Source organism: Lepidochelys kempii, chromosome 10 (genome assembly GCF_965140265.1).
Source record: "Lepidochelys kempii isolate rLepKem1 chromosome 10, rLepKem1.hap2, whole genome shotgun sequence".
Taxonomy (NCBI): Eukaryota; Metazoa; Chordata; order Testudines; family Cheloniidae; genus Lepidochelys; species Lepidochelys kempii.
Window position 1 is genome coordinate 7,700,359 of NC_133265.1, and position 25,852 is coordinate 7,726,210.

At 53.9% G+C, this 25,852-nt stretch overlaps 1 protein-coding gene across 6 annotated transcripts in view; it reads right to left on the reverse strand.

Moving 5' to 3' along the window:
• Window positions 1–4,230: 4,230 nt before the first annotated feature.
• The window catches only part of RAI1 (retinoic acid induced 1), a 133,815-nt gene continuing 112,193 nt past the window's right edge, over window positions 4,231–25,852 (reverse strand). For 4 of the 6 annotated variants that reach the window (XM_073361837.1, XM_073361838.1, XM_073361841.1 and 1 more), the window contains 4 exons: window positions 13,015–18,598; window positions 8,696–8,789; window positions 6,561–6,610; window positions 4,231–4,934 (listed from right to left, as the gene is read on the reverse strand). In XM_073361837.1, coding sequence (XP_073217938.1) covers window positions 4,920–4,934; window positions 6,561–6,610; window positions 8,696–8,789; window positions 13,015–18,582 — 5,727 coding nt within the window. In that variant the 5' untranslated portion in view covers window positions 18,583–18,598 and the 3' untranslated portion in view covers window positions 4,231–4,919. Of the gene's footprint in view, window positions 4,935–6,560; window positions 6,611–8,695; window positions 8,790–13,014; window positions 18,599–18,889; window positions 19,005–25,852 lie in introns of those variants that run through there. The other 2 variants (XR_012161085.1, XM_073361840.1) reach the window with 2 other exon arrangements.

The following is a 25,852-nucleotide window of genomic DNA, read 5'->3' on the forward strand; positions in this document are numbered from 1 at the left end:
TTAGGCAGAGCGGCGGTGCCCACGAGCAGCAGGATAGCCCCTGCCAACCCAGCAGCCGGGAGGGGGGCAGCGCGGGGAGGAGGCGACCCGGCAGCCCAGGCTCTGACAGTGCCTGGTACGTGGCCAGCTCTATCGGGCAGCGATGCAGCCGCAAGCAAAGCCGGCAGAGGATGTGGCTCAGCATCTCTCAGTGGTTTGAGCATTGGCCTGCTAAACCCAGGGTTGTGAGTTCAATCCTTGAGGGGGCCATTTGGGATCTGGGGCAAAAATTGGTGATTGGTCCTGCTTTGAGCAGGGGGTTGGACTAGATGACCTCCTGAGGTCCCTTCCAACCCTGATATTCTATGATCTCTGGACAGTGAGGCTCCGCAGCTGTGAGCAAGGCAGGAGATGGTACGAAAGGCCAGCTTCCCCCAGCCATTAGGCCACGCGAATTCATGGCAGCAGGTGGCAGAGGGGGTCTGGAGGCTGCCTGCAGGGTGGCTTTGGGGCTCCCCCCTGGCACGGAGGGACTACCATGGCAGAGGGCAGGGCGGTGTCTGCGTGAGCTAATGACACCTGGCCAGACATGGCTGGCAGTGTTGGCGGGAGGAGACCTGAGGGGACACTGGGCCAGGGCAGATGCGAGAAGGGGCTCCAAGCCCAGAAGCTGGACCATGCCAGGCTGAAACAAGGGGAGCCAGTGGAGCGTGGGAGATGACATGGTCAGGCCAGGAGCAAGGCTGGGTTTTGTGGAGGTTGGCGAGGCCCCAGGAGGAGGATGCAGCAGTCAAGTGTGGGACGCGGACAGGGAGCTTTGACTCGCTGGGCCGAAAGAGACAGGCAGCCTTGCAGAAAGCAGAACTGAACCAGGGCACCAGCCAGCTGCTGGGGTGAGCAAGACCCATCCCCTGCAGGCTGGCCATGCAGCATGAAGACAGGTTACCAGCCTCGCTAGCCAATGGGGGCTGAGCCATTCTGCCAGGGCCCCTGAAGAAGGGCCAAGGGGGAGGAAAGGAACTAGTAAAGGCAGGCCAGAACTCCATTTGCTCATGTTATCCTGGGGATGTGTGTGCACTGGGGGGAGAGAGGGGGGGCTTCCTAAGAATAAACGCTCCCCACTGGGGATGGGAGGTCAGTGAGAACCACTGCTGGCGCCAAAAGGCCCAACAGGAAATCACTGTTGCAACCTGCATTCTCTCCCTCAGCTGCTGCCAGGGGAGGAGGGTCGGCGGGAGAAACACAGGCTACGACTGGACGTCCACATACTTCCAAAACAATTGTTGTATCTTTATTGACGTTCTGAATGCAATGACCTGTTTTTTACTCTTAAGGAAAATAAACATCTTTTAGAAACAGCTTGTTACACACAATCTTCAGTGTGAAGCAATATACTAATAAGTACACTAGTCTGAACATTTACAGTCTTCATATATATTATATATATGTATATGTATACATATATATACACTATATAATGAGGCAATATATAATACACACGATTTACCATTTTACAGTCATATGTACAAGATGCCACTAAAAATAGCCAGGATTTCAGGCAATGGTGCCAGGGACACAGTTTTTTTCCCATGGCCCGTGGCAAGCTTCTGAAACAACAGACATTTCTTGGCCAGCAAACATTGAGGGCGAGGTGAGTGGTGGTGAGATGGCGAGCCAAGCATGGCAGCATGAAACGCGCACAGTACAACCACCAGACAGGTTACAATGGGTGAATTGGCTTTGCTTGGGCATGGCCCTGGTTGGGGAGGGGTCCAGATTCTTGTCTGGCGCAATGCAGCAATTGCTTAGGCTGCAGGAGGGGGGTGGCGTTGCTCACATCCAACCACGTGTGATTCCAAGCCGAGTGTGATGTTAAACATCAATAATTTCTATATATATGTAAGTAGAACCTCAGCGTTACAAACGCAGCAGGAACGGAGGGTGTTCATAACTCTGAAATGTTCGTAACTCGGAACAAAACGTTCTGGTTGTTCCTTCCAGTGTTTACAACTGAACAGTGACTGAATAGAGCTTTGAAACTACTATGCAGAAGAAAAATGGCACTTTCCCTTTCGTTTTTGAGTAGTTTACGTTTAACACAGCACTGCACTGGAGTTGCTTTTTTGTTTTGTTTGGTCTCAGCTGCTGCCTGATTGCGTACTTCTGGTTCCAAACGGGGTGGCTGGTTGCCCGGTCAGTTCATTACTCTGGCGTTCGTAACTCTGAGGTTCTACAGCAATTCGTTTTCAGACGGGCTCATTCCTTCTGGCGTACGTCAGCATGGCCAAGATGCCATCCAACACACTCGGACAAATACCAACCCAAACTGCCTTTGACCCCTTTAAACTGTGCGTGCGGCTCTAGTTCGTGTCCCTACGTTTCTGACTATCATGGATTTGATTTTGGAAATCTCCCGGTAAGTCGTCTCATTGGTGTCAATTGGCCAACACACCCAAGGGCTGGGAAGGTCTAGTTCTGCGCTAGTGGGCTGTTTCTGTCCCGTTCAGCCCACTCCGTTTACTAACCCTCCAGCCTCTGTGATGGAGACAGCATTCCCGCAAGAACAAATGGGCTGTGACATCATGGAGTGAATCAGCTAAGTGGCAAAGGGGCCAGGTCACGGTTACACAAGTGTCTCTGCAACCAGCAATGCTGGGGAACCAAAGATACGGGGCACCTGTATGCCCATTTAATGGGGCAGGGGAGTGTGTGCGCACAGGGGAAGGGACTGGTAAATTCTTACAGCTCTAAATGGTTGCTGGCTGCTCACCGAGGGCGATTCTAACGAGGGGCGCTCGAAGGTCGCCTGGTTGGGCGTGTGCGAGTTCAGGACTCACTCGTTTTAAAAAAGGACGGGAGCAAAGCTAGAACTGCTTCCAGCCCCAGCTGCCTCCAGCTGGAGCCCACTTAGCCAGCCCCGGGGGTCACCCAGCCCAGCAACGAGAGAGGGCACTGCAGACCCCATCACCTCTCCCGCCACATGGGACTGTTTCTAAGAGCATGCCAGCGGCTGTTTGGGCCAGCTCAGGCTAGAGCTGCTCAGCGACTGAACTGTCTGCTCCGCTGACAGCTCATCACAGGGCCCTTCACCCGCCAGAGCTCCCGCCGGTGCCGGGCCACAAGGGGCGGCTGTTGTGAAAAATGCTGGGGGGGGGGGGGGGGGTCTGAGTGGCCCGGAAGTCCAGTTTTCAGCACATCGGAGAGATGGGAGCTTGGCCCTGGTGTGACCCACAGGGCAAGGTGCTGGGTGGGCGAAGGTGGCCTCTCAGCCACGTACCAAGCCAGGCCAGCCCTGCGGAGAGGGTGAGATCTGACAAATCCCTGCCCAGCAGGGTGACGAGGACTAGCACCAAAATCCACATCTGCTCCTTAAAACCCAGCTGCCAGCACCTTGGTCACTCTGTGGTTCCTGGTTATGACAAGGACGCACTCTTATCTAGCCCAAGCAGCGGGGAAAGGGCCGCCCTAAAGCTCCCCAGCACACATGGCGGGGGAGGAGGGAGGGATTGGGACTCTTGCATGGCACACAGCAGCTGCAGGCAGCATTGGGTACAGAGGGAAGGATGGCGTGCTGGGTTGCTGAAGCCAGCAGCCAGGGCAGGGTCCAGACTGGTCTAATGGAGAAGTATTGCTTGTCACTCCCTGCCCAAGCTGCTGCGGGTGCGTACAGGGCTCCCCCTAGAGCGACACACCCCAGTACACAAGTCCCGTCCAGAGGCAGCGGGGGCAGGAGGGAGGCGCTGAAGGCCCAGAGACAACGCAGGAAGGTGGGGTTGAGATCATTCTAATGAGCCCCAACTCCCTTTTCCCGTCCAGAAACAGCCCAGCCTTCAGTGTGGCTGCAGCAGGGGAACCTCCAAGGGCCAAAACCGCGTTTCCGCCTCCCCATGCACATGCCAACTTCCGCCCCCCAGTGTCTCCCGCAGCAGCCTCTGCCAGTCGGCCCCCGCCTGCCCCCACGCCCCACCCCCGGGGCTCGCGGCAGGGGACCGGGGCTGCAAATGAAAAACCAAACCAAAAGAGCAAAGTGTTGTTTCAAACATCAGGCCATTTTTTTTCTCATGTCGAGCACATATATACAGACAGACACCATGAGGTTTGCTGAAGGCAACATCTCAGATCAGATCAGAGTGAGATATGGAGGACTGGAAAGCTCCCATAGTCCAGCTGTTCCAGAGTAAGACAACATCGTCAGTAACCCTTTTACACTGTACTCCCACCCCGCCCCAGCCCACCCCCACCCCACCCCACCCCTGTGCAGCTAATGTAGTTCTGAAACATAGTCTGTATTTGCCATGGGTTTTGTTATTTGCATCATCTGGGACCGGGTCAGAGAAGCCACCGTCCACGCGCCGCCTTCGTTCTCTGGTCAAGGGAGTCCCACCGCAGCAGGTATACCCAGAATCCACTTCAAGGGGAGGTGCTGAAAATGCTCCAGGCCGGGATTTACCTGGGGCCTTGTCCCAGGTGAAAGATGTTACTATCAGTGTCAGTTACAGGTCCTAAAGGGGAGAGGAGGAAAAACCTGGAACTGAATTTCTTTGCCCACTGGCTCCGGGGTAGAGTTCAGAGGGGGGAAGGAGAAAAACGTGGAAATGCTTTTACGTGCCCACCTGGAATGGCTCTGGATAGAGTTCCAAGAAGACCCTGGAGCTAGATCTCCATGCCCATCCGGAATGGCTCTGGTAGCGTGTTGCGGGGAGCAGAAGGGTAGAAGTAGAACCTGGAACTGGCTTCCCACCTGGCCTGTATTCTGGGTGCTCCCCCGTCCCAGGGAAACACTATTGCACGGGGGAATGGACGCAGATGGGTACATTCTGCACTTTCGTCCTTGCCTTTCCCTGTGGGGTCTTGTCGTTGGCAGCCACCGGTGAGACAAGCACCAAGGAGCCTCTGCGGTGACCTGGGCCTGGCGGCGGGGCGACTTCCCGGCAGATGGATTATAACAGCTGCCTCTGCAAAAGAAACCAAACAGGTTAATGGATCGGCAGCCGAAAGGTTAACTTGCTGCTCTGGGGGGCCCAGCCCCGCCAAGGAGGAGGGGGAATGGTGTCGCCTTCCGGCTGACCTGGCTGAATTCCAGGCCTGGCTTTGCCAGCATGCAGGGAACAGTGTGGCATGAGGCAGCCGGAGGTGGCTGCTGACAGCTCGAGGACTCCCTGGGTTCACCCTGCCCCTGGCACTGCTCACCTGCGCCGGGCACAGGGCAAAATAACAGCACTCTGAAGCCCGTCAGCTGGATAGACAGAACAGCCACCACCGGGGGGCAGCAAGACTCATCTCTTAGCAACCTGCCCTCCTCTGGCTTGTCCCTCTGGATTCAGTGCCATGCTAGCCATCTGCTGGCTTGCGGGTATCCTGCCCTCCCCAACCTCCCTTTCCCTTCAGAGTCTTCCAGAGAAAGGGACACGTGCATCTCCCCCTGCTGCTGACCTGTCCTTCCCACGCTGGGACAGGTGTCCTCTTCGCCACTGGTCCTGAACCAGAGGAACTGCCTTGCTTCCTGACACTCCAGCCTCAGCTATACACTCTGCAACTTCAGTTTAACAAATCCGCTAGCGGGAGCCCTTTCGTCTACGGGGTGCTATGCATTCCCCCCAGGGCCACAGCCCCTGGCTTCCCTCCCTGGGCATCAGCAAGGCACGTGGGTGCCCAGAGCAGCTACCAGACCCATCTGTACATTTCTTCCTACTCATCAGACCAGCTGGTGATGACTTGCCCGGTCTTGTCCTGACTGGATTACAAATGACAGCTGGGCCTGGCCCAACCTGCCGCCCCCCCCGATCCAAAACACTCAGCCCTCAAGCTGTGGGCATGTTCCCAGTCTGGATCCTGGTTGCGCAGCCCTGACCTCCAGTCTAATTGCCTGTAATAAGGTGCACATGCTGTAGCTGGGGAAAGAGAGAGGCAGGAAGTGCTTTTACCGCTGATTACATTACCGGGCCCCTGGTCAGCATTTGGAAACGAGCTCTTTGAGGGAAGACAAAGCCCTTTAGTCCCAGCCCGTCTCCTGTTGCTGTGTGGGGAGGTGGTGGCAGCAGCAGTGACAAGCCCTCCAACGCTCCCGCTTCAACCTCACTTTGTTCCCTGCTTGCTTATGCCAGGCAGAACGCCAACAGGCGCAAACAGCTCAGGCCGCCGGCGGAGCAGGAATCTAGAGGCAGCTTGACGCGGTTTCTCTGGGAGCTGGAAGGGAAATCAGGGGGTGCGTTTCCCCAGGAGGGCAACAGAGGTCTGGGACGAGTTGCCAGAGGCTGAAGCCAACAGAGCAGGATAAATAGGCTTCAGAGGGAGCTGAGATTTGGGGGCAGGAGAGGATGGTGACACGGCCAGAGTGCAGAGGTGGCTTGGAGGCCAGGCGGGATAGGCAGGCCGTTGGGTTTGATTCCTGCTCCATAGGGCTGGCCACGAGCTCAGCCCCTGGGCTGGGAGGGCGGCCGCAGGGCTACCCTAGCCAGCCCCTGCTCCCCTCAGCCTGCTGGGATGGGAGCTGTGCAGGGGAACATACAGAATTGCAGCGGTTGTGGCCAGGGAAGCCAGGAGGAGAGGACAGATTCCTGGGTGGGGGGCTCTGGGCTCACCTTATGTTTGGGACATTTCAGAGAGAAGTTCTCTTCAGTTAATGAGCAACCTGCGAATGGAAAGGAGAGCCCTACTTTAGAGGGTGCGGGTGAGGCAGCCGTGTGTCCCCCACAGCCTCCCACAACCACCCACTTCCACCCGCCATTAGCCCGGGGGCTGAGTTCTCTGAGCTGGAGGCAGTGGTGGAGCTGTGAAGCCTTCTCCCTACCCCTGCCGATTTCCCCCTTCTCACAGGCCTTGTCCTGCAGTGGAGAGGACCGAATGGGACTCACTCTAGTGTCCATAACTGCTCCTCCTCCAGCAGCCAGAGGGGCCGCTCCTGACTGATGGGAAGCCCGGCTTACGTCAGCCAAGCCCGGCAGGGGCTGTGCCAGGCCCCCCATGGCTCACCAGGACTCCTCAGCCTGGACCTGCAGCACCCACAGAGCTGTGCCTCAGCTCCTCAGCTTGGACCTACTCTTGAAGCCCTGGAACCGGGCTCTGCTCTGCTCCCCCACTCCCACCATTGCCCCTTGGCCCCAAGCTCGGGTCTCTCCTGCCAGCCGCACTTCGCTGCGCTAAATGAGCAATGAGGTTTCATGTGGCCAAGTTTCTGCCAAAGGGCTGAGCTGAGACTGGCCAAACTTATTCCCCTGGTGGCTTGAGCGGGATTTGACGCAGGCCGTCCAGAGGGTCAAGTCTGGGGAGATCTTGCTCGGTGGAGATGGTCCCGCCCCATCCCAGCCTGGCACATGTGCCTGGGTGACTTCTGGGGGAGCTGGCGCTAGCTGCGAACAGGGCTGGCAGCTCTTCCAGGCCTCTCCTCTCTGCGGGAAAGCTACCAGTACCAGTGGATGGCTCCAAGGCTGACAGTACCGCAGTGCACGCTGTAAAAGAGGCTGGGGCTGCTCACAGCCTCCTCCAGCTCGACAGCTCCCCGGCGAGGCCGCCAGGAGGATGGGACACAGAGAGACAGGGGATGGGGAATAACACTTGTGGCTGCTTTGATTTGAAAGCGCTTTCCCAACACCAGGCCCCACCCTGGGTCTCCTGCAGAGATCTACAGGGCTGACTCTGGCCCCTTTACCTTAACTGCTTACTGCCCACAACATCTCCGTGCAGCGGGGTCCTGACCCCCATGGATAAACTGAGACACCGCATGTGTCTGGGACTCAACCCAGTCCCCCAGGGAGCGGATGGCAGGGATGGGATCAGAAGTGCCCCCCTCAGCCCAGCACCCCACACTGCTCTTTTCCTTTCACTCTCACCCTTCATTCCTTCTTGCCTTTCTCACCCTGCCTTTCTGAGGGAGGCTCCAAGACTGGCCGTGGCAAAGTGCCCGCAGTGCCACGCTGAAATTACTTTGAAGACTGTGTCAGTGTTTTTTGACTGCCACATAAATACCGTCCCATCTCTCTGGCGCACGTGCATGGCAAACTGACACTTGGTGGTAACAAAATCGATTGCAGGGGCATGCAGACAATAACACCCTTGGTCCTGGCCTATTAAAAAGGCTTTTCCCTTCTCTGGAGCCTTCCCGATACAGATCACCAGTAACTCTGGCACCGAGAATGAATGGGAGGTACCATTACACCCTTTCACAAAGGGGGAAGCTAAAACCCAGTGAGATTGAGTAACTTGCCCAAGGACATACAACATATCTACGGTGGAGGCAGGAGGAGAATGCAGGAGACCTGACTCCCAGCCCCCTTGTTCTAACCACATAGTGCCACCCTGTGAATGATCAAGAACATGATATAATACAAACTCATTAGACCAGCTGTGGTTCCTGTGAAGGGGGGACTAGGCCTGGAATAGGAGGCGCGCTGGTCAGAATTGGTGGTGCATTGGCGACCTGCTGAGGGAACTCAGAGGCGGAGGGCCAGGTCTGAAGTGCATTGGGGAGCACACACAGAGCTGGGTGCAATGTGCTCGTGCCTCTCGCTTATGAACCCCCAAATCACATGGAGCGTTAACACTCAGAAAGGGTGTCTCCGAGCCAGCCAAAATGGAGGCTTATTCCCCATCTTGTATGACTCTCCTCATGCATGGGACTCGGGAATCGCGCCAGGAGCAAGCAAACGCTGGGGAGCAGGAAGTTGAGGTCCTTCAAGCCCTCTTGACCCAAATCCCTCCTCTCCTAAACAAGCCTTACCTGTGTCGATGGCACATGCGTAATGATAGGTTTGGGCACATCCCTTGTGGCAGCACCCAATGGTTGCTCCTGCTTGTTGGCAACTAGAGCATCTCTTTAAATCCACCAGTGGGGCAGGGGGAAAAAGAGAGAGAGAATCCAGTGAGGTCCAGCAAAGTAAATCCCAGATACAGCAACTAGCTAGTCCCCTGACAGCCACAGAACGGCCAGGAAAAAGCTGGCAGTTTCACATCCCCACCAGGTTCAGATTTACCCCATTCGTTCCTCAGCCCCACAAAGCCTGGTTGAGTCCTAATAGCTTTACCAAACTCATTCACTTCCCCATGACGGTGAGGTGTAATCCTTACTTCTACTGGGGATTTGGCAACAGAGCATGCTTCCATTGCTCCCACTGTCCCTGGGATAGCACTGCTGCCTCTTTTCCACCCACTGCAGTTCAAGAATTCTGTCCCAGTTACCACAACCACTAACTGGTGAGCCTGTGGAATGGACACAGCCTTTAACCTGTCCTCTCCAAGGCCTACCACTGAGTTTTGTTAACCACCCCATTTCCGTTGACCGTACCCAGAATTGCAGACCAAAGAACACCGTAACCAGACCCAAATTTGAATGCTTAGAGGCTGTGGCAACCATTTATGTTCTAAAAGGGCATTAGCCCAGTGCGGTGTTGGGATGGGGTGGGGCTAATGCAACCCAACTGTGTGTCAGGGGAGACAAATCCTCTTATTGCGGTGGGACAAAACACTCTTCCGATGACTGCCCAATGAACTTGCTTGATGTAGAACAACAGTCAAAATACTTTGCCCTCCTGGTGCGTTCCACCAGAGGATCTCCAAGTGGTTCCCAAATATTCATTAATCCTCACAACCCCCTTGTGGGCTAGGTAAGTGTCATCCTCTCCATTTTACAGAGGCACCCACAGGTGGAGTGACCTGTCCAAGGCTGCCCAGTGAGTCAGGGACAGAGCTGGGTCTAGAATCCCAGCTCTTCATGTGCTCCAGTCTCCAGCTCGCCCTGTGCTGCATGCGAAACGTATATGGATTTTGGGTGTCGTCCTCTTTCTGAACCATTCTGGGAACACGAGCTGTCCCTTACAAGGCCTGGTACAACTCGGAGTCTGTGTATGCTACACAGCATCAAACGGCAGTGCTGGAGAACACCCAGCCAGGGACCTGCAGGTGGAAGGGTCAGGAGAGAGAGGGCACCTTGCACTGAGCAACCTGCAGAGGCCCAGAGGGAAGGGTGCAAGTGGAGCTGAGCCCAGAAGGGGAAGATTAAAACCCTGGAACTGTGGGGAATTGACTGTTTGGATCCACCCTCCTCATGCTAACTGATACCAGTTCCTAGCCATGACATGGGGTTCACTGCATTAGCATATCCTCGGGCCACATCCGCTCACTCATGCCAGCCTGCTCTACAGCAGAGCTTGAGAGCAGAATTGGCCCTTTGCCTCTCCCCTGTCCTGGGTCTCAGCAATTCCAAGGTACATCGCTTACAACAGTACAAGTGCGAGGTGCAGGTGAATGAGGGTCCAAGATGAGGAACGGCTGAGCAATTTCTACAGACCCACCCCTTTAGGGACTTTGCAGCTGGGGATAGAGGGCGAATGGATGTTTAAAATGTTCCAACCCTGATTAGTTCATAAAGATATTTAAATAACAGTAATGACATGCTGTAAAAACACAGCAGAACGCCATATAACATGCCATTATCTGCACCCAGTGATACCTCTCTACTCTCTGAGGGCCAGATCCTCGGCTGTCATCAATCAGGTTAGCTTCGCTGAAGTCAATGGAGCTATGCCGAGTGACACCAGCTGAGGATCTGGCCCTGATTGGCTCTCCTTTGCCCGGCAGGTTCTGATGATGAATTATTACCAGTTCAGTGTCCCCACTGCTGAGCATGGTGCTTCAGAGACACAGAAGAGGGCACAGAAGAGATCCCTGCCCGGAGAAGCTAATAATCACTGTGCTTTTGAGCTTGTCTATTCTGCTTGTGAAACGGTGTGTGTACGAATGAGGAGACGCACTTAGGTACAGGTGTAAATGCGCCAGACAGCGTAAATGGCCCAGGCTAAGGGACATTGTAAGAACAGTCCACTGTGGCATATCCACTGACAGCCTCAAACTACTTGGTGTTTTGGTAAAACCATGGATTTACAGACTTTCAGCTGAACAAGGGCCAGTATGATCCTCTAATCTGACCTCCTGCATAGCCCAGACCAGACAACGTCACCCACTATCCCCTGCATCCAATTTTGGCGGAGCTAGAAGGGTGTTTTTTTTAAAAGAAAAACAACAAGTATTGATTGACGGGCTTGCAGCAGCCATCACATTGGCAATGGAGAAGCCATCACATTCCCTAGGTAAACTGTCCCAGTGGTTAATTACCCCTGCGTCTTATTTGCATTAGATCCTTTTGGCACAGAAAAGGAAAGGCGTAGAAGTGAAGGAAGAAGGGTCCCTTTGCCCCCCTACTCTGCCCGTCACTGTGGAATCTGGCCAGGCAGCTTCTGTTTCTTCATCCCATTTCCCCTTCCCCTTCCATCCCTGTTCCTAGCTAGCATTGCACCTCTGAGACGCAAGCCAAGCTGGTTGCAGTAAAGGTGGAACAGTTTGCTTCCAGCAGATCTCAGAGTCCCCACGGGTGATGGATCTCCACAATTTTATGGGAACATGGAGGGTCACCTTCCCGCACAAAGAAAGTTTAATTTAAGGCCAAAATAGGCATCTTGGGTGGGATTTTCAAAGGAGCATGTGTCTCACCGAAAGTCAATGGGACTTGTGCAAATACATCACTTGGGTGCTTTGGAGAATCTCGCCCCCCGTTTTCAGCTTCTGCCCAGGCCTGAGGCATGGTTACAGGATACCTGTCGCCACACAAACCCCATTTACGCCAGTGCATTATTTTTAATTTCCTGGGAGCAACATTTCTTAAGACAATTGGCAGGTTTTCATTGTTGCTCCTCGGGCTTTTTATTAACGCACTGTTAACGCATTGTTGTCTAACTGTACCGGGGTGCTGCTGCTTACTGTGGGTGCAACACCACAGGAACCGCAGGGGGGGCAAGGGATGGGTGGCATGGGACACTGTTCTGCCACCCATCAAGACCTCGCTATGCCCCTGGGGCACAGCGGGTATGTAACCAGAGCAGTGGAGGCTGGTGAGATGAAGGTGAACATGCTAAGGTGCCATTTGGAGCCAGTCGACAGCAGCACGTAAGGATCATGTCTCTGACTCAAAACGAGGTAGGTATTGGCTCTTCCTAATAAGACTCAGCTGGTGAATGTTTAAATCCCCTTTCCCCTCCATCTTCCTCTTCTATTTATTAACACTGTGGGAAGTCTAGGGACGCCAAGGAAAGCCCAATACAGGGCCAAACCCTGCAGTCGTTACCCAGGCTGACTTCCCACTGGAGTTGGCAGGATGTGGCCCCAAATGAATACTAAAGAGATACGGCTGCTCATTAATTGGCGTTCCGGTTTCCAATGGCTTCCCACCAGAGGGCACGTGGCATTTCGCTGGTGAAAAGGGCCCTGCGTTTCGCTGGTGAAAAGGGCCCTATGGGGGTTTTTAATTGCCCTATTTGAAAGTCGGCTGCGTTCTGTTGGGATGGCTAGAGAATGGGCTCTATTTGGGACGAGCATCAAATGCCCAGAAGAACAGCAACACGTCATGGGGCTCAGTGCAGGGGTAACAGGGTGAAAATGTTCTGGCCTGCGAGATACAGATGATCTAATGGTCCCATCTGGCCTTAACATTCTATGAGCCCCGACAGGGTCCCGCTAGCCTTCAGTCCAATACCAGAAAGGGCATTATCTGTTTGCTCCTGCATTCAAACGGGGGGACACCCAGAGCAGGGGCATTTAGAAGAACGCCCTGCCTAGGCGGGGCGCTAGCTATCCCGAGGGCCTAATCGTGTCAGGTGCAGTGCACCCTTTGCTCCAGCTGAGGGGGCTCGACACCTTGCAGGATACAACTGCGAGGCGCCCGGGGTTGGAAATCTGAGCCTGCCTCTCAGGCAGCCCCATGTGCACTGGAATTCCTTTCCTAGGATGGCCTCCGAAAGGGCTACACCTCGACTCCCCCTGCCAGTGACTGCAAAGAATGTGGTTAGACTTGTTTGGAGGATACGATCCTTATGTCTTATGGCAAGGCTCCCCCCCACCCAGCCCCAAACACAATTACAGCTGTGGGGTTGACATGCCCTCTCTGATCTGGGCAATCCTGGACTTTTGCTAACGGGAGGCGGATGTGTAGGGCTGGTGAGCGGGTGCGCACGTTCCAAATGGCCCTTTAGCCTAAGGAGAGGCTCTTACCACTTCAGCAGCCACCTTTATCGCCTCCTGTAGCCCATACAGCTTCCCTGCAACCAGGTAAACCCCAGCGGTCCATATAGCACAGGCTTCGTGAACCCAGTGCTCCTGCGTGTCTCCCACTGGCTCCTGAGACGGGGACTCGGCTTTGTTGCACTCATGCCGTCTGGGCTTCTCTGCCGCCTCCTCTCCCTCTGTCCTCTCATCACAGCAGTAACAGCTTTGTAGTTTCCTAAACATCCCCCTGGAACTCGACCGGAGAGCGCTCTGTTTCGCTGAGTCAGCAGCACTGTCCAGCCTTGGCGGCTTCCCACTGATTGTACTCGTTGTACAATTATTATCTGTCGTTTTGAGCGTTCTCTCTGCCGGCGAAGGCACGGGAGCCTCTTCGCTCGGCCCCTCCACTTTAATCTTGTCTTTCAGCCTTGATTTCTTTTTCGGCAAGCAGTGCTCCGGGTAATACGGCCCGCAGAGATCCCCCAGGTCTTTGTAATTGGCTGGGTTCCGGCAGAGGCAGCAGACCAGACAGGCTGCGTTGAGGGCCTTGGACACCACTGGGCCCAGGTGCATTGCGGAAGATAAAGGCAGCGCCGCTTTGGGCTGCAGGGAGGCCCCGCCGGGAAGCAGGGCCTGGGCCGAGGACGAAGGCTGCTGCTCCTTGTGGAGCCTGGCCTCCTCCCCGGCTGAGTTGATGACGGTGCAGGTGGTGGTGAACTCGTTGCGCTTCTCCACCCGCACGTAGGGGGAGAAGGGCGGCGCTCGGCTGTCCGTCCGCAGCCGCTTGCACGAGATGTACTTGAGCCTGATTTCGGGCTCCGCGGGGTTAAGCAGTGGGGCCTGCTGCTGCCGCTTCGCCCTGCTTTTACACCTGGCGGCCACGTTCTTGGCCTTGCTGCGGGTGTGCCGTTTCCTTTGTCTCTTGGAGTAGCCATTGTAGCTGGAGTGGTTCGCTCGCTGCTTCTGCACCCGGGTTTGGGTCTGGGAGCTTCTCCCCTCGGGGGGTTCATTCTTGGCCAAGTCTTTGTCCTCGGTCTTCGGCTTCTTCCCGTCCCGTTGTCCGTCTTCCCCGTTCCCCAGCGCGTCCCCTGCGCCTGCCCGCTCTCTGGCCATCAGAAGCAGAGCAGGGGCGAGATGCGCCCGCCTGTCCAAGGGGTTTTTGGCCACGCTGAAGGCTGCTGCTTTCCCTTTTCGGTTCCTCTTCTTGGGCAGCAGGCTGATGCTCTTCGCAGCCATGCTGCTGCCGTTGTGCTGCGCTGTCTCGGGAGATGAATAGGCCTCACCCTTGAAACAGTCAGAGGACAGTTTCTTACTGTTCATTAGTTTTCCTTTTAAGGGTCTGTTGTTCGAATTTCTGCATAATTGCTCTGCTACTGAAGCGGCAGGAGCCTTTTGTGCCATGCCCTGGTTTAATGGCCCCGCTTCTCCCACCGCTGGGGTTACACTTGCATTCTTTAAGGCCCGCTCCTTCTCCACGCCGGCAGGGCTCAGAGGATTACTGTGTGCAGTAGCGGCGGCCGTTTTGCATGCAAACTTCTTTAAATTCGGTGAGGTGATCTTCTGCACAATGGCCTCCAGCTTCAGGCCCCTGCCTTTCCTCGGGGGCAGCACTTTTGTCTTCATGGCCCCCTGAAATGCCGCCCGAGAGGTGATTTTAATACAGACGTTGGGGGGTTCTTTAGCTGGAGGGGGCGTCAAGGCTGCTTCGCAGGAGCTCTTTGTGGGCAGTTTAGCTCTCGCCTTTTTGGTTGACGGCATCCTTTTAAAGAGATTGGGGGAGGCTTCGGGCTTCTCCTCTTTTGCGCTGCTGCTGCTGCTCCTTAAAACTAAATTTCTCTTTTTGGTAGGGATAGGGGACACGAAGGTGGATTTTCTCTTCAGCGAATGCAGCGGCCGCTCAGACAGTTTGCTGCCCGTTCCAGGCCCGGATTTGGAGAGTTTCATTCTTTTGCCCACCTTCCCTTCTTTGTGTGGCCCCCCTGGGGGTGTGATCTTGAAGGTGGGGGGTAGATGGTTGTTTGAAAGGAGCTTCTTGGGTGTTTTACAGTTTTTGAGCCTGACATCTGCAGTCCTCTTCTCCCTTCTCCTTTTTGTGTAGGCCTCCTGTGTCTTGGTCCTAGACCGCAGGATCATGGATCTCTGGTCCTTCACCTCTGCGTCTTGGGGCTCTAGGCCTTTAGCCTTTTGGCCAATAAAGTCCTCGTTCTGCACCAAGTTTGGGACCAGGAGAGAAGTGGGTTCACTGGGATTTTGAACAACTTTTGGGGCCGGTCTTCCAGTGCGTTTCCTGGCTTTGAAAGCAACTCTCTGCTTCATGCCACAAACTGGTTTCTTCCCTAACTTTTCTTGATGGGGCAACACCTTCAGTCCTTCCAGTGGGGCTGGCGTCCTGGGCTCACTCAAGGCAGTGAAAGAGCGGGTACACATCCGAGCTGGCAAGCCTTCAGTTGGAAACCTAGGAGTCTGGCCATGGGCATTTTTGCTTGTTGTTTCCATCTGGCCATCTGGCTCTACACGTGTGTTGGCCACCATGCCAGCTGCCTGGATGTCTTTGAAAGGGCTTGGTACTGGTTTGCTGGATTCCTCTCCTTCTGACAACCTGGAATGGACCCTCTTGCTGCGAAGAGTCTTGCCCCTCGAGATCGACTCTGATTTTGCCAGCAAATTTTCTGGTAGTATTTGCTTCTTTACCTTAACGGACAAGGTCGTTTCGGTCTCTGTCTTCTCCTGGAGGACGCTTTCACCTACTGTTGTGTCCTCCTCAGGTTTTATGTGAGGCAGAGAAGATTCAAACCAACTTTTCACCTTGGTTTCAGTGCCAACTGCCGGGCCCAAGAGGATAACAGACTGTCCAGACAAACGAGAGGAGGGAGCTGAATCTTCTTTCTCCACTGTGCTTACAGTTTCTTCTGCTGATACCGGCACATCCTTGGAGGAGAGCACCGCAGCATTCTCAGGAGGTTTAGGTGGGGATGTATCGTAGATCACAGACTTCTGCTCTGAACTAGCCAGCTCACACAGAGATGAATATTCTTCTGGTTCCAAATCAGACTCCTTCAGATCTGGAGATGATATCATCGGGATTTCGCTGAAGTCCCCACCTGAACAGCAGTGCCTGGTATCCTCCAGCCACCTCTCACTATCTGCTTTGGTGGCCTCATCATACGTCAAAGTGTCTTCCTCCCCCATCTGCTGCTGGCTGAAGTCCTCGGCTTGTTCATTCTTGGCTGATTGTTCACCGTCACATATATCCATGCAGCAGACATTTTTTTTCTCTTTGCAAGACCCAGCCAATTTGCTGTGGAACAAACCCTTGGAAAGATCTGATGATTGTAGACATGGCCCAAGCTCCTTCCACCTCAGGCATGATTCACTGATGCTTTCATCTGGCCAGTCAAAATGCTCCATGGTGTTTTCGGAACCCACTGAGTTGGCCGTGGTGTTTGAATAGCAGCTGTAACTGGCGGCCTCAGAACTGGAAGTAGCAGCTGGGATACTGGGTTTGGAATTATACGCCAGGGAACTGGTGACTTTAAGAGCATTCTTTGTTTCAGTTGTTGTAAACTCCACTTGGGCATTCTCATAAACCTCTTCGCTGAAATCCTTACTGTTGTTTCCCCCAGAGGCTTTGTTTAATTTCAGGGGTTCGGTGTGTGTACCCGAGTCACCGTGGTTGGACCATGTGCTCTTAACCATTGAGTCCAGACCCGTTCTGTGATTTTCTACATGGAAGGGGGATTTTGCAGGGTCTTTGTTTAAAGTGGGGGAGTTGGCCCAGGCTTTGTCTGCCTTCTCGTTGATAGCGTCCTGTAGCACAATGATTTCGGAAGCCAGCTCCTCCTGAGACAGCGCACTCAGAAGCAGCCTTGGGCACTCCCTTTCATTGGTCATGTACTTGGTGAATGTTTCCAAGGGCAGGTTAGCATGAATACTCTGGAAAGAATCATCGGACTTCGTGGACATGTCGTCTGGAGAAGTCACTGAGCAGGTAGAGACCGACTCGGGCTTGGCCTTGGAGTTGCTGTTGACCCTTGCTGGACTGCGGCTTTGACTGCAATAAAGGAAATTTCTCTCTAGTTGATCTTCAGACCCGCTCAGATAATCGGCATCCTGAGCTTCAGCATGTACTGACTGAGGGGTGCTAAGGGGGTCCGATAGGGGGGTGCCTACCTGCTCGGCAGAATACGTGCTGCTCTCTGGACTACAGTGTTGGCCTTTGAGCTGTTCTGGGGTCCTAGGAGGGTTTTTGATGCCTTTTTTCTGGGGCACTGCTGATTTTGAAAGGAGAAGCTGCTGGACAGTGTTGGAAATATTCTCGACTTGCGAGGTGAGCGCAGTTAGACTTTGCAAACTGAGATCAGACAGGAGGTTTTCAGGGATCTTCTCCTTCTGCAAGTTTTTGCAGTTCCCAGACTGAGCATCTGGACTCGTCCCATCTGTTGGAGAAGGATTCAATAAAGGCATGAAATGGCTGTGGTCAGTGATGCCGGCAGCGAAAGACCCTGTGCTGAGAGATTGCTGGCTGTATTGGAAATTCTCCAGGTTTGGCATCAGAGGAGATGGAGTGGAGCTATAGGATGGAGACCTACCAACAGAACGAGCTGGAGAATGACTTGAGCTAGGACTAAATGTCTGGTAATATTGCTCTGGCGTCCTCACAGGAGCATCAGTCTGGCAATAGGTCTGGCCTGGCTGGTTATAATGTTGGTACTTTGCTAGGTTTTGATAGTGAAGTGTTTCCTGGGCATGATGCCTTCCTTGCAAGGGCGGCTGTTGTTGCTGCTGCTGCTGGTCGTAGCTAATTCGGTTTGCCTGATAGCCGTGCAGGTTCTGTACTCGCTGCCCAGATGCCAGGTTCGCAGCACCTCCAAGAGGCCGCTCGTGCTGTTGGCTGGAGGGCGCGATGCAGCTTTTATACGAATGAGCTGCCTGGCTCCCTCCTGGGACGGAGGAGTACGTCGAAGAGGCTGGGAACTGGGACTGGGAGTGCTGGGTGAAGTGGCTGGTCTGGGAAAAGGACATGGGTGAGGAGACGTCATTTTGGATCTTCTGCCTTTGCAGCTTGGGATATGTCAAGGCAGGCGGCTGCGGCTGCTGCGGCAGGTGCAAGGAATGAGTTCGGAACGGAAGCTGAGCCGTTTGCTCGTGGTACTGCCTGCTGCCGGCGGGAGCCGGGCTCTTTTTCATCAAGTTTTCCTCATACTTCGCCACTCCTCCAGCTAAGGATTGCTGCTGAGCTCCCCAGGTCTGCAGGCTCTCCTCCCCAGAATAGCGGGCCGGGTACGGGCTGTTCTCTTGGACTGCGTAATTCGAAAAGGCCGGCCGGCCTTGCAGCTGCTGGCCAGGCAATTGCTTATTTCCCCTGTGATATTTCTCCGCGGCGCTGTTCTCGTACCCTGGGTAAGGCAGCTGCTGCTGACTGTAGTACTCCTTCGCCACCAGCCTCTGACGCTCGCAGTTCGGCCCTGCCTGACTTTGATGCCTGTAATTCTCCAGGCGTGATGTGTCTTGTGAAGTCTGCTGGTAGTTCTGCTGGTTGCCATGGAAACCACACCTTTCTCGAAAGGACTGCATGGCTGGGGCTTGTTATCTGTGAAGAGAGAGAGAGCGAGAGAGAGGAGAGGATTCAAATGAAGCATTTTCTTTTACCTTGGGTTTGGGAAGGAGGGGTGGGGACATTATTTTGTTGTTTGTTTAAAAGCCGGTGCGAGACTTCGGAGATTTGTGCCTGTATTGCGGCTGTTGTTTTGCAATGCAGGCCTCCCGACTGTGCGCTACAGTCAAACCTCCCCTCCCTCCCCCCCGCCTTTAAAGGAAAACAAAACAACAACAAAACAAAAATCCCAATGACGATTCCTTTCCCCCCTTCTCTCTCCCTTACCAGCTGCAGTCTATTGACACCCTCTGGTTCAGGAACACTGAGCCCATCCTGCCAGCCCCAGCATCCCTGTGGGCTCAGATCTGCCAAGGACGGCAACCAATGCAGGCAGCGTCTGGATGGGGCTTGAATGGTGTGAGGTTGCTCAGTGTTTCACGCACCTGTTTTCCCATCCCTCTCTGCCCCTCGAGTGCTGGCAATCACTTAGCAAAACGATCCTCCCTCCTTTCCCCCCACACCCTCCCTTGGGATTTCAGGATCCTGTAATCCGGTTACAATGCCTCGTTTTTTTTAAAAATTATTAATCATTATTGTTGTGTTATTATTTGACCTATCAGCACTGAGGACAGAAACACAGGCTCTGCTATGGAAAGTCATTTCAACTTCCTGGTTCTGCTTCTCTGCCCCCCCCAATCAATAACCTCCTCAATTGGTGTGATACCATCTGGAATCTGTCTGCCCCTTGAAGCAGACGTCTATCAGAAGAGCAGTGAGGCACAGCCATCATAAAACGTCCCTGGTTCCTATCCCCAATTCTGTTAGGAAAGGGGCAGTACCTGCCTCATGTCTTCCATCTTCTACGTAGATAAACAGATAACGTGTGGTGAACAAGACAATGCATGCTAACGAAAGGGTAAAGGTATGTCCGCGTGGACATTAAGGGCTCGATCCTGTGAGGTGCACAGAGGGGGTGTAGCAAGGAGCAGGCCCCACCAGCTTCTTTCTAGCTTGCTTTCACTGGAGGGGCCCGGGGTGAGGATTTACTGCTGGCTCATCTGCACCTTGCGCAGCACCAGAGAAAACCGAATAGCGCGAGTGGTGCGTGAAATCCCCTTGGTAAGGGATACCGCTGCCTCTCCCACCCCAAACCACCCTCACAGCTTCCTCTATTCCTCTATCCCCCTGTCGCTGGGGCCAGGCGCAGGTATATTCCCACACTGGAAATCACACGATCTATCCACATTAGAGAAGGGTTCTGGTCATGCAGGTTTCCTTCTGACTCCTTCCAGGGGGAGCTAATAAAGGCAGTGGGATGTGACCAGAGAGGTCCCTCTAAGGGGATGCGGTCACAGCACAGTTAACCCAGGCTCTTACCTGGGGTTTTAGCCCCAACCCCCTACCATCCACACACCATCTGACCTGGGTTTCAAGGTGCTTTAAAGCCGGACTGCCTGACGTGGCTGGAGGTACAGGGGAGAGCGCAGGCTCTGGTTTAACTCGGGCTGAAACACACCCACTTTGCAGCGAGGATGTATGCGAGAGCTTGATAGTCCTCCAATGCCTTCCCACAATTCCCCTCCAAGGAGGGGACCAGTTCTCCCACAACTGACGGCATGGATTGGGAAAGAATCCTGGAGTGTCTCAGCACAAAGAACCGGGGATGCGCCCCAGACACACACACACGGGCGAGTGCAGAAAAGGAGCAGGGGACGCTCACACCACCCAGGCTAGAAGAACCCGGGCCAATTACCTGAGCTAACTGCGCTGTAAAGACGTTTCCTACAACAGGTGAGAAAGGCCTGCAGATCGAGCTCTGTCCCCAGAGATGAGAGGAGGAGGAGACGGAAAGAATGAGGAATGCCTTAGCTGTGTGAAAATGGGGAGTCCTCCACGTGAGTTAGAAGGGTTGGTCTGACTCCCCTGGGAAGCACAAAAGGGAGGAGACACCTGGGGGCGACCCACTTGATTGCTCTAACAGTGAGGCAGCATCCCCATTCTTGTTGATTGACTGGCCCTAAACACAAGCACCGTGAATGCTTGTGGGGGGCCCATATCCTGGCCAGCCAGCCTGCTTTCCCCACCAGGAGTGGTGACAGAAGGGGCCAGTGCCCCATCCTAGGAGCTGGGGTGGGGCACACCGAAAGGCCAGCCCAAGTTGCTCTTCATACCGCTCCCATTCTCTGAGGAGCACTCTCTCTGTCTCCCTTCTGTCCTCTCTCTGTGTTTATTAAGGAAATGACTTTAACACAGGGAACGGCCTCTCGCCCGAGTTCCCCACTTCGATTCCGGCTCTGGTTGGTGCATCTAACACATTACACCAGACACCTGCTGAGAGAGTCAAACCAGAGCTGTGCTCAGAGGCGGGATTTTTTTCTCTCTCTGTTTTTTGACACGGGTGTCTCTCTCTCGGTGCAGATCTGAGCCGTCATCTGCTCATTTCTCTAAAGACTTCATGCTGGCTGTTAAAAACAAACCACCCCCACACCGACCCACACGCACCCCCCCAACACATAAAAACACGCATTAAAACATGTGCATGCATGCACCCCCCCCACATGCAGTCAGACATGCATGCATGCACCCAGGCACACAATTTCATTCCAGTCTCATAACAACCGCGGATACAAATCCCCATCACAACGGCCCCTGCAGCACGTAGCCCATGAAACAAGGTTACCCCCTCCCCTTTGCACCTTCTCCAGCACGACCATAAAATCCCCACATTCCGTGCGGCCCCATCCAGGGAAGGTTGCGCCCCCCTCGTTCCGTTGCATCGGGCGGCATATTTACGAGGCCAGAATGTGCAAAACTCTGCCTAGGTCTAAATGAAGCTGCCTGCACCTTTGTCTGTTGAGCCTTGTCTATCTGCACAAATTACATTTCTGCTTTTATTAGTCCCAGATTGCTCTCATTTCCTGCTGAGTGTCCTGTGGATATCATTAACATTTCAGCACCTTTTATTTATTTATTTTGAAAACCAAAGCCTCTGAAAGACATGACCAAAAAACGCTATTAAAAGCTACTAAGAAAGGTGGCATTGCTAATTTCCCCTTGCCGTCACCCTTCCCCAGCACCCTGTTATTCCACTCCCCCTCCCACTGAATGGAATGCTGGCTCCGCTTAATTGAGCTCTTCTGTATTACAGCTGGATTTCCCAATGTGCACAAGCAGCTGGATGCGGTTAAAGCATATATCTCGGAGAAAAGACAATTCGATTAAAATACTGTGACCCTTGTGCTAAAGTCACCGGACGCAGAAATCGTGGCTTAACATTCCCCTGTCCCACCAAAGGGGCTGGGGGGAAGGAATCGGGGAACAAAAGAACACAAATGAAAGAGAGGCCCTGGGGACACGAGGGGCAGGGAGAAAACGAAAGGGTGGAAAGGGCCCAAAAGCTACACAAGGAAGTCGGTTTGAAAAATGAAAGCAGCTTGAAAAAACACTGGGCTGTTGCTTTAATGGAAGGCTCCTTCCTTTCTCTTTGATTATTAATTATTATTACTTTTCCAAAGAGCCCAGGCAATGCCAGGCTGAGATAATGACACCGTTTGGCTGTGGGGGAAAGAGGGACGTGACATTAGCACAGAGAGAGGGGAATGAACCGGGGGAGATGGTGAGGGAAGGATCCAATTAGAATCAAAGTGGGTTTGGGTCACGGTGACATTTCCACTGAACCGATCCTCCGCTGGAAATGCACCAGGCTGCATGAGGACTCTCGTGTGAGGGATGCTACCTCTCTGGATTTGTCCCTTACCCACCAACCTCCAAAAGCAATAGTCTGTGAAGCCCCTGGAGCCAGCGAGGAAAGAGAAGGCCTGAAGCAGCCTAGCAGTGGGAACTGATTAGCAATGGGGAGAATGTACGACAGCAGCCACCTCCCGACAATAGCTCCTCCAACAATTGATGGCCCTGACTATCTGTGCTTCCCAGACTATAGGCTCCCCTCTCCCAGCCCCACACATTGGCCAACACTGAGCATTAAGGGCCCAATGTATCTCTGATGTAACTCCTTGGATTTCCAGGGGGACCCCTAATTCCGCTGATACTCACACCGTAGTATTAGGCCCTGTTTGGATTATGCAACGCCTTGGTGGCACAACTGGGTTGAAACCCGCTTTGGTTCCGCAGTGTAGACAGGGCCGAGTTTTGCTACAGATGCTAAGCTAAAACCTGGCTTTCAAAACCTGGTTATAAACTCACCTGGGCCCATCCACTCCGGCTGTGCAAACCACATGATCATGCAGGTCAGCCACATAGCCAAAGTCAGCGAAGCGCGGTTGTTTAGCCTGTTAGCCAGGCCCTTCAAGACAGTGCAGCAGCATGCAGCATTCCAGGTCAGCGTGCCCTGCTGCATAACAGCCGGGGAGAGGGTTGTGTCAGGGTGACACAAATACCCTACGGCTTCATGCCATAAAGCGTCTTCCCTCACTCTCCCCTGGACTGAAAGAATCCGAATGCAGAGATAAGCAACAGCAGGGGGGAGAGGCGGATTCAGAGTTATGGGCAAGGGAGAAAGCTGCTTTCAGAGCAGACCTGAAAAGCGAAAGAGTCAATGAGGCCAAGATGATAAAAGGGGGCTGTTGCAGAGACTGTGCGAGGGGACAGGGAGGAGGCTGTGCTGTACACTGGCTACAGCAAAACCACAGAGGGTTTTAAAAACAAGGCCGATGAGCTGGTTCAGGTCAATGGGACTTTCGCCCCCACTTCAGCAGGAGCAGGATTTAGCCCAAGGGAAGCAAGGCAAATAAAATCAACAGAAGCCATGGGCCAAAGCTGTGGGTGGATTTCCTCCTGAGTACATCTTAGGGGGAGCCCATCAGCACAAGGAAAACACCCACACAACCCAGGCTATTCCCCCTGGATCCTCTGCTAGGCTTGTTACACACAAGGCTGCATTCTGCTCTCTGTTACCTGGGACAAATCCAGAATTCCTCCCCCCCATGCCCAATTCTGCTCCCAGTGAGTCCGGTGTAAATCCAGAGGAGCTCTGTTTGAATGAGTTCAGTGCTCGAGATTTATGCAGTACTGAGCACAGAGTTTGGCCCGTTTCCTTTGCTCCCACGTGCTGGGGATCCTGACCTGGGACACTCCGGATCAGATCCATTCCCACAGTCTGCGCTGGCTCCGGTGCGTCAGACATTCCATCCCCCGGCACCTCAGCCCCCACGGCTCCAGAGCAGCGAGACCTTGGCAGTAGGCAGTTGCCATGGGGACAACCTCTTATCTGACCAGTGGTTCGGACAATCACACTGTGCAGTGCAGGAGATGCTATTCAGCTGCCTAGAGCCCCTCCCCCACACCGACTCACAACTCTGACCCGTGGGACTCTCACAGAGGGAGATCCCCCAGAAAGTAGATTTCACAGCCAGGGGAAAACCGCGATCACTGTGGAGGGGAACATTATTTGCCCGTGAGTTTTACCCGACTCCTCTGAAAAGAAGTCAGTGGAGATGAAAATGCTGGAAAAACCTTTGCAGAAATCTATGTTGTTAAAAATAATATATAAATGTTGCTTTCCTGGAATGATCTCAGAGACCAAAAGTGCATCAATAACGTACAAAAGCTTTGCCCTTCACAACCCCTCTGAGACAGGGGAATGTTGTTACCTCCCATTTTACAGGTGGGGAAACTGAGGCACATATTAGGCCCTGGAGGGGATGTAGGTAGCTTCCTGCAACACTCACCAGCAAGCCCCTTTGATGAGGCCATCTTTCCTTAGCTGCAAGGAGGGATGGTGTGGCAGGGGAGCTTTTGAGGGCAACGCTCACAGAGTAAGCTGGGAAGGATGTTGCAATGGGCAGATAATGGAGGACATGGCTGGAGAACAGAGCCTGTGAAAGTAGCTCTGCTTCATCTTGGAAGGGGTAAGGGAGAGGGGAGAGAGTCAGCTGCTCTAGCAACAATCCCGCTGAAAAAAGGAGATCCATAAATACAATCCGTTTACTACAGCGGCGGACCCTACAGAAACTGTTTTAACACCGTGAGTCTTACAGACGTTGAAAATGATTACTTGTGCCTCAGAGCTCCTGTACATCTCCCTGTTCTGCCCCAGTCAGATGGCGTCTGCGCTTGTTGGATTGGTCCCAGTCTCTCTCTTTAGAGAGTTGCGTGCAAGGGCAGCTGAATATTCCTGCTCATGAATATTAAGGAGCAGGCAAGACTGGCATGATAAGCAGTGAGGAGGGGAACTCCTCATGTCCACCTGAAGCACCAGTGCCCTGCGTAAGCTGACCAAGAGTGACCCTCAGTGCCCCAGTTAAGACGTGATTTTATTCTTCATGTTAGCTCAAATCAAGGCCTTGCCCTTCCACAGGCTGGCCATCCTGTTACAAAGAGCTACCTGGAGAGACTACATGACTGACACACGGATATAGGAGCCCTATGGAGTCCCCATTGTCATTCTGGAGAACAAACTCCTGGCAGTGTGTATCTCTTCTCTGTGGCCGCTGGAAAGAGAGACCTGGAGACAAGCTTCGGTCAGATCACATGTGAAATGCGTTTACTGTACTCCCTCGCTCTCTTTTACCCCCCAAACTGTGCACACAAATTCAGCACTGCTAATGATCCCTGGTCAGGAGGGCTGGCCCAGCAAGCAGAAGGAGCAGAGCTGCAGGTGCTTTTAGGATGGGTTGTCACAGCTTTGCACGGGCTCAGGACTGGGACAGCTGGCCATGCCTCAGGTCAGGCTTGAAGTGCATGGTGGGCAGGCCTGTGCGGGAGTGTCTGGCTGCATCTGCGGAGCACTGGCAAAGCTGTTTGGGAGAAGAGGGGAAACATGCACAGGACTCGCTCCCCAGCCAGCCGTCCCCCGAACAAACATTAAACAGGAATTCACTTTCCTCGCTCCCACCCCACAGAAGGAGGCAGATGAAGGGTCTGATCCTACGAAGCACTGCCATCAGCAGGACTGGAGGGTGCTCAGCCCCACCCAAGAGAGGCATAGCAGCCTGCAGGATTGGTTCTGAAATGCAGTTCCCAGCATCCCTGCTACCCACGACAGAGCCAGCCCCTCCTTCCCTTCCAAGAGGTCTCCTACGTCCCCTTGCTAGCAGATTCCCAGCCTGTGCTGTAAGGTTGGACTTAGCCAGCCTAGGTCTATCTCTTCTCAGCAGGTGCAGCTTTGACACAGCTCCCTTCCCTCACCTCTTTCCCTCGGGTCAGATGCTCTGTCTCTCCTTGTGGCCTGGCTAGCGTGGCACTTAACAGATGCTCCAGCCTGATGCAGGCTGGCCTCAAGTCAAGCTG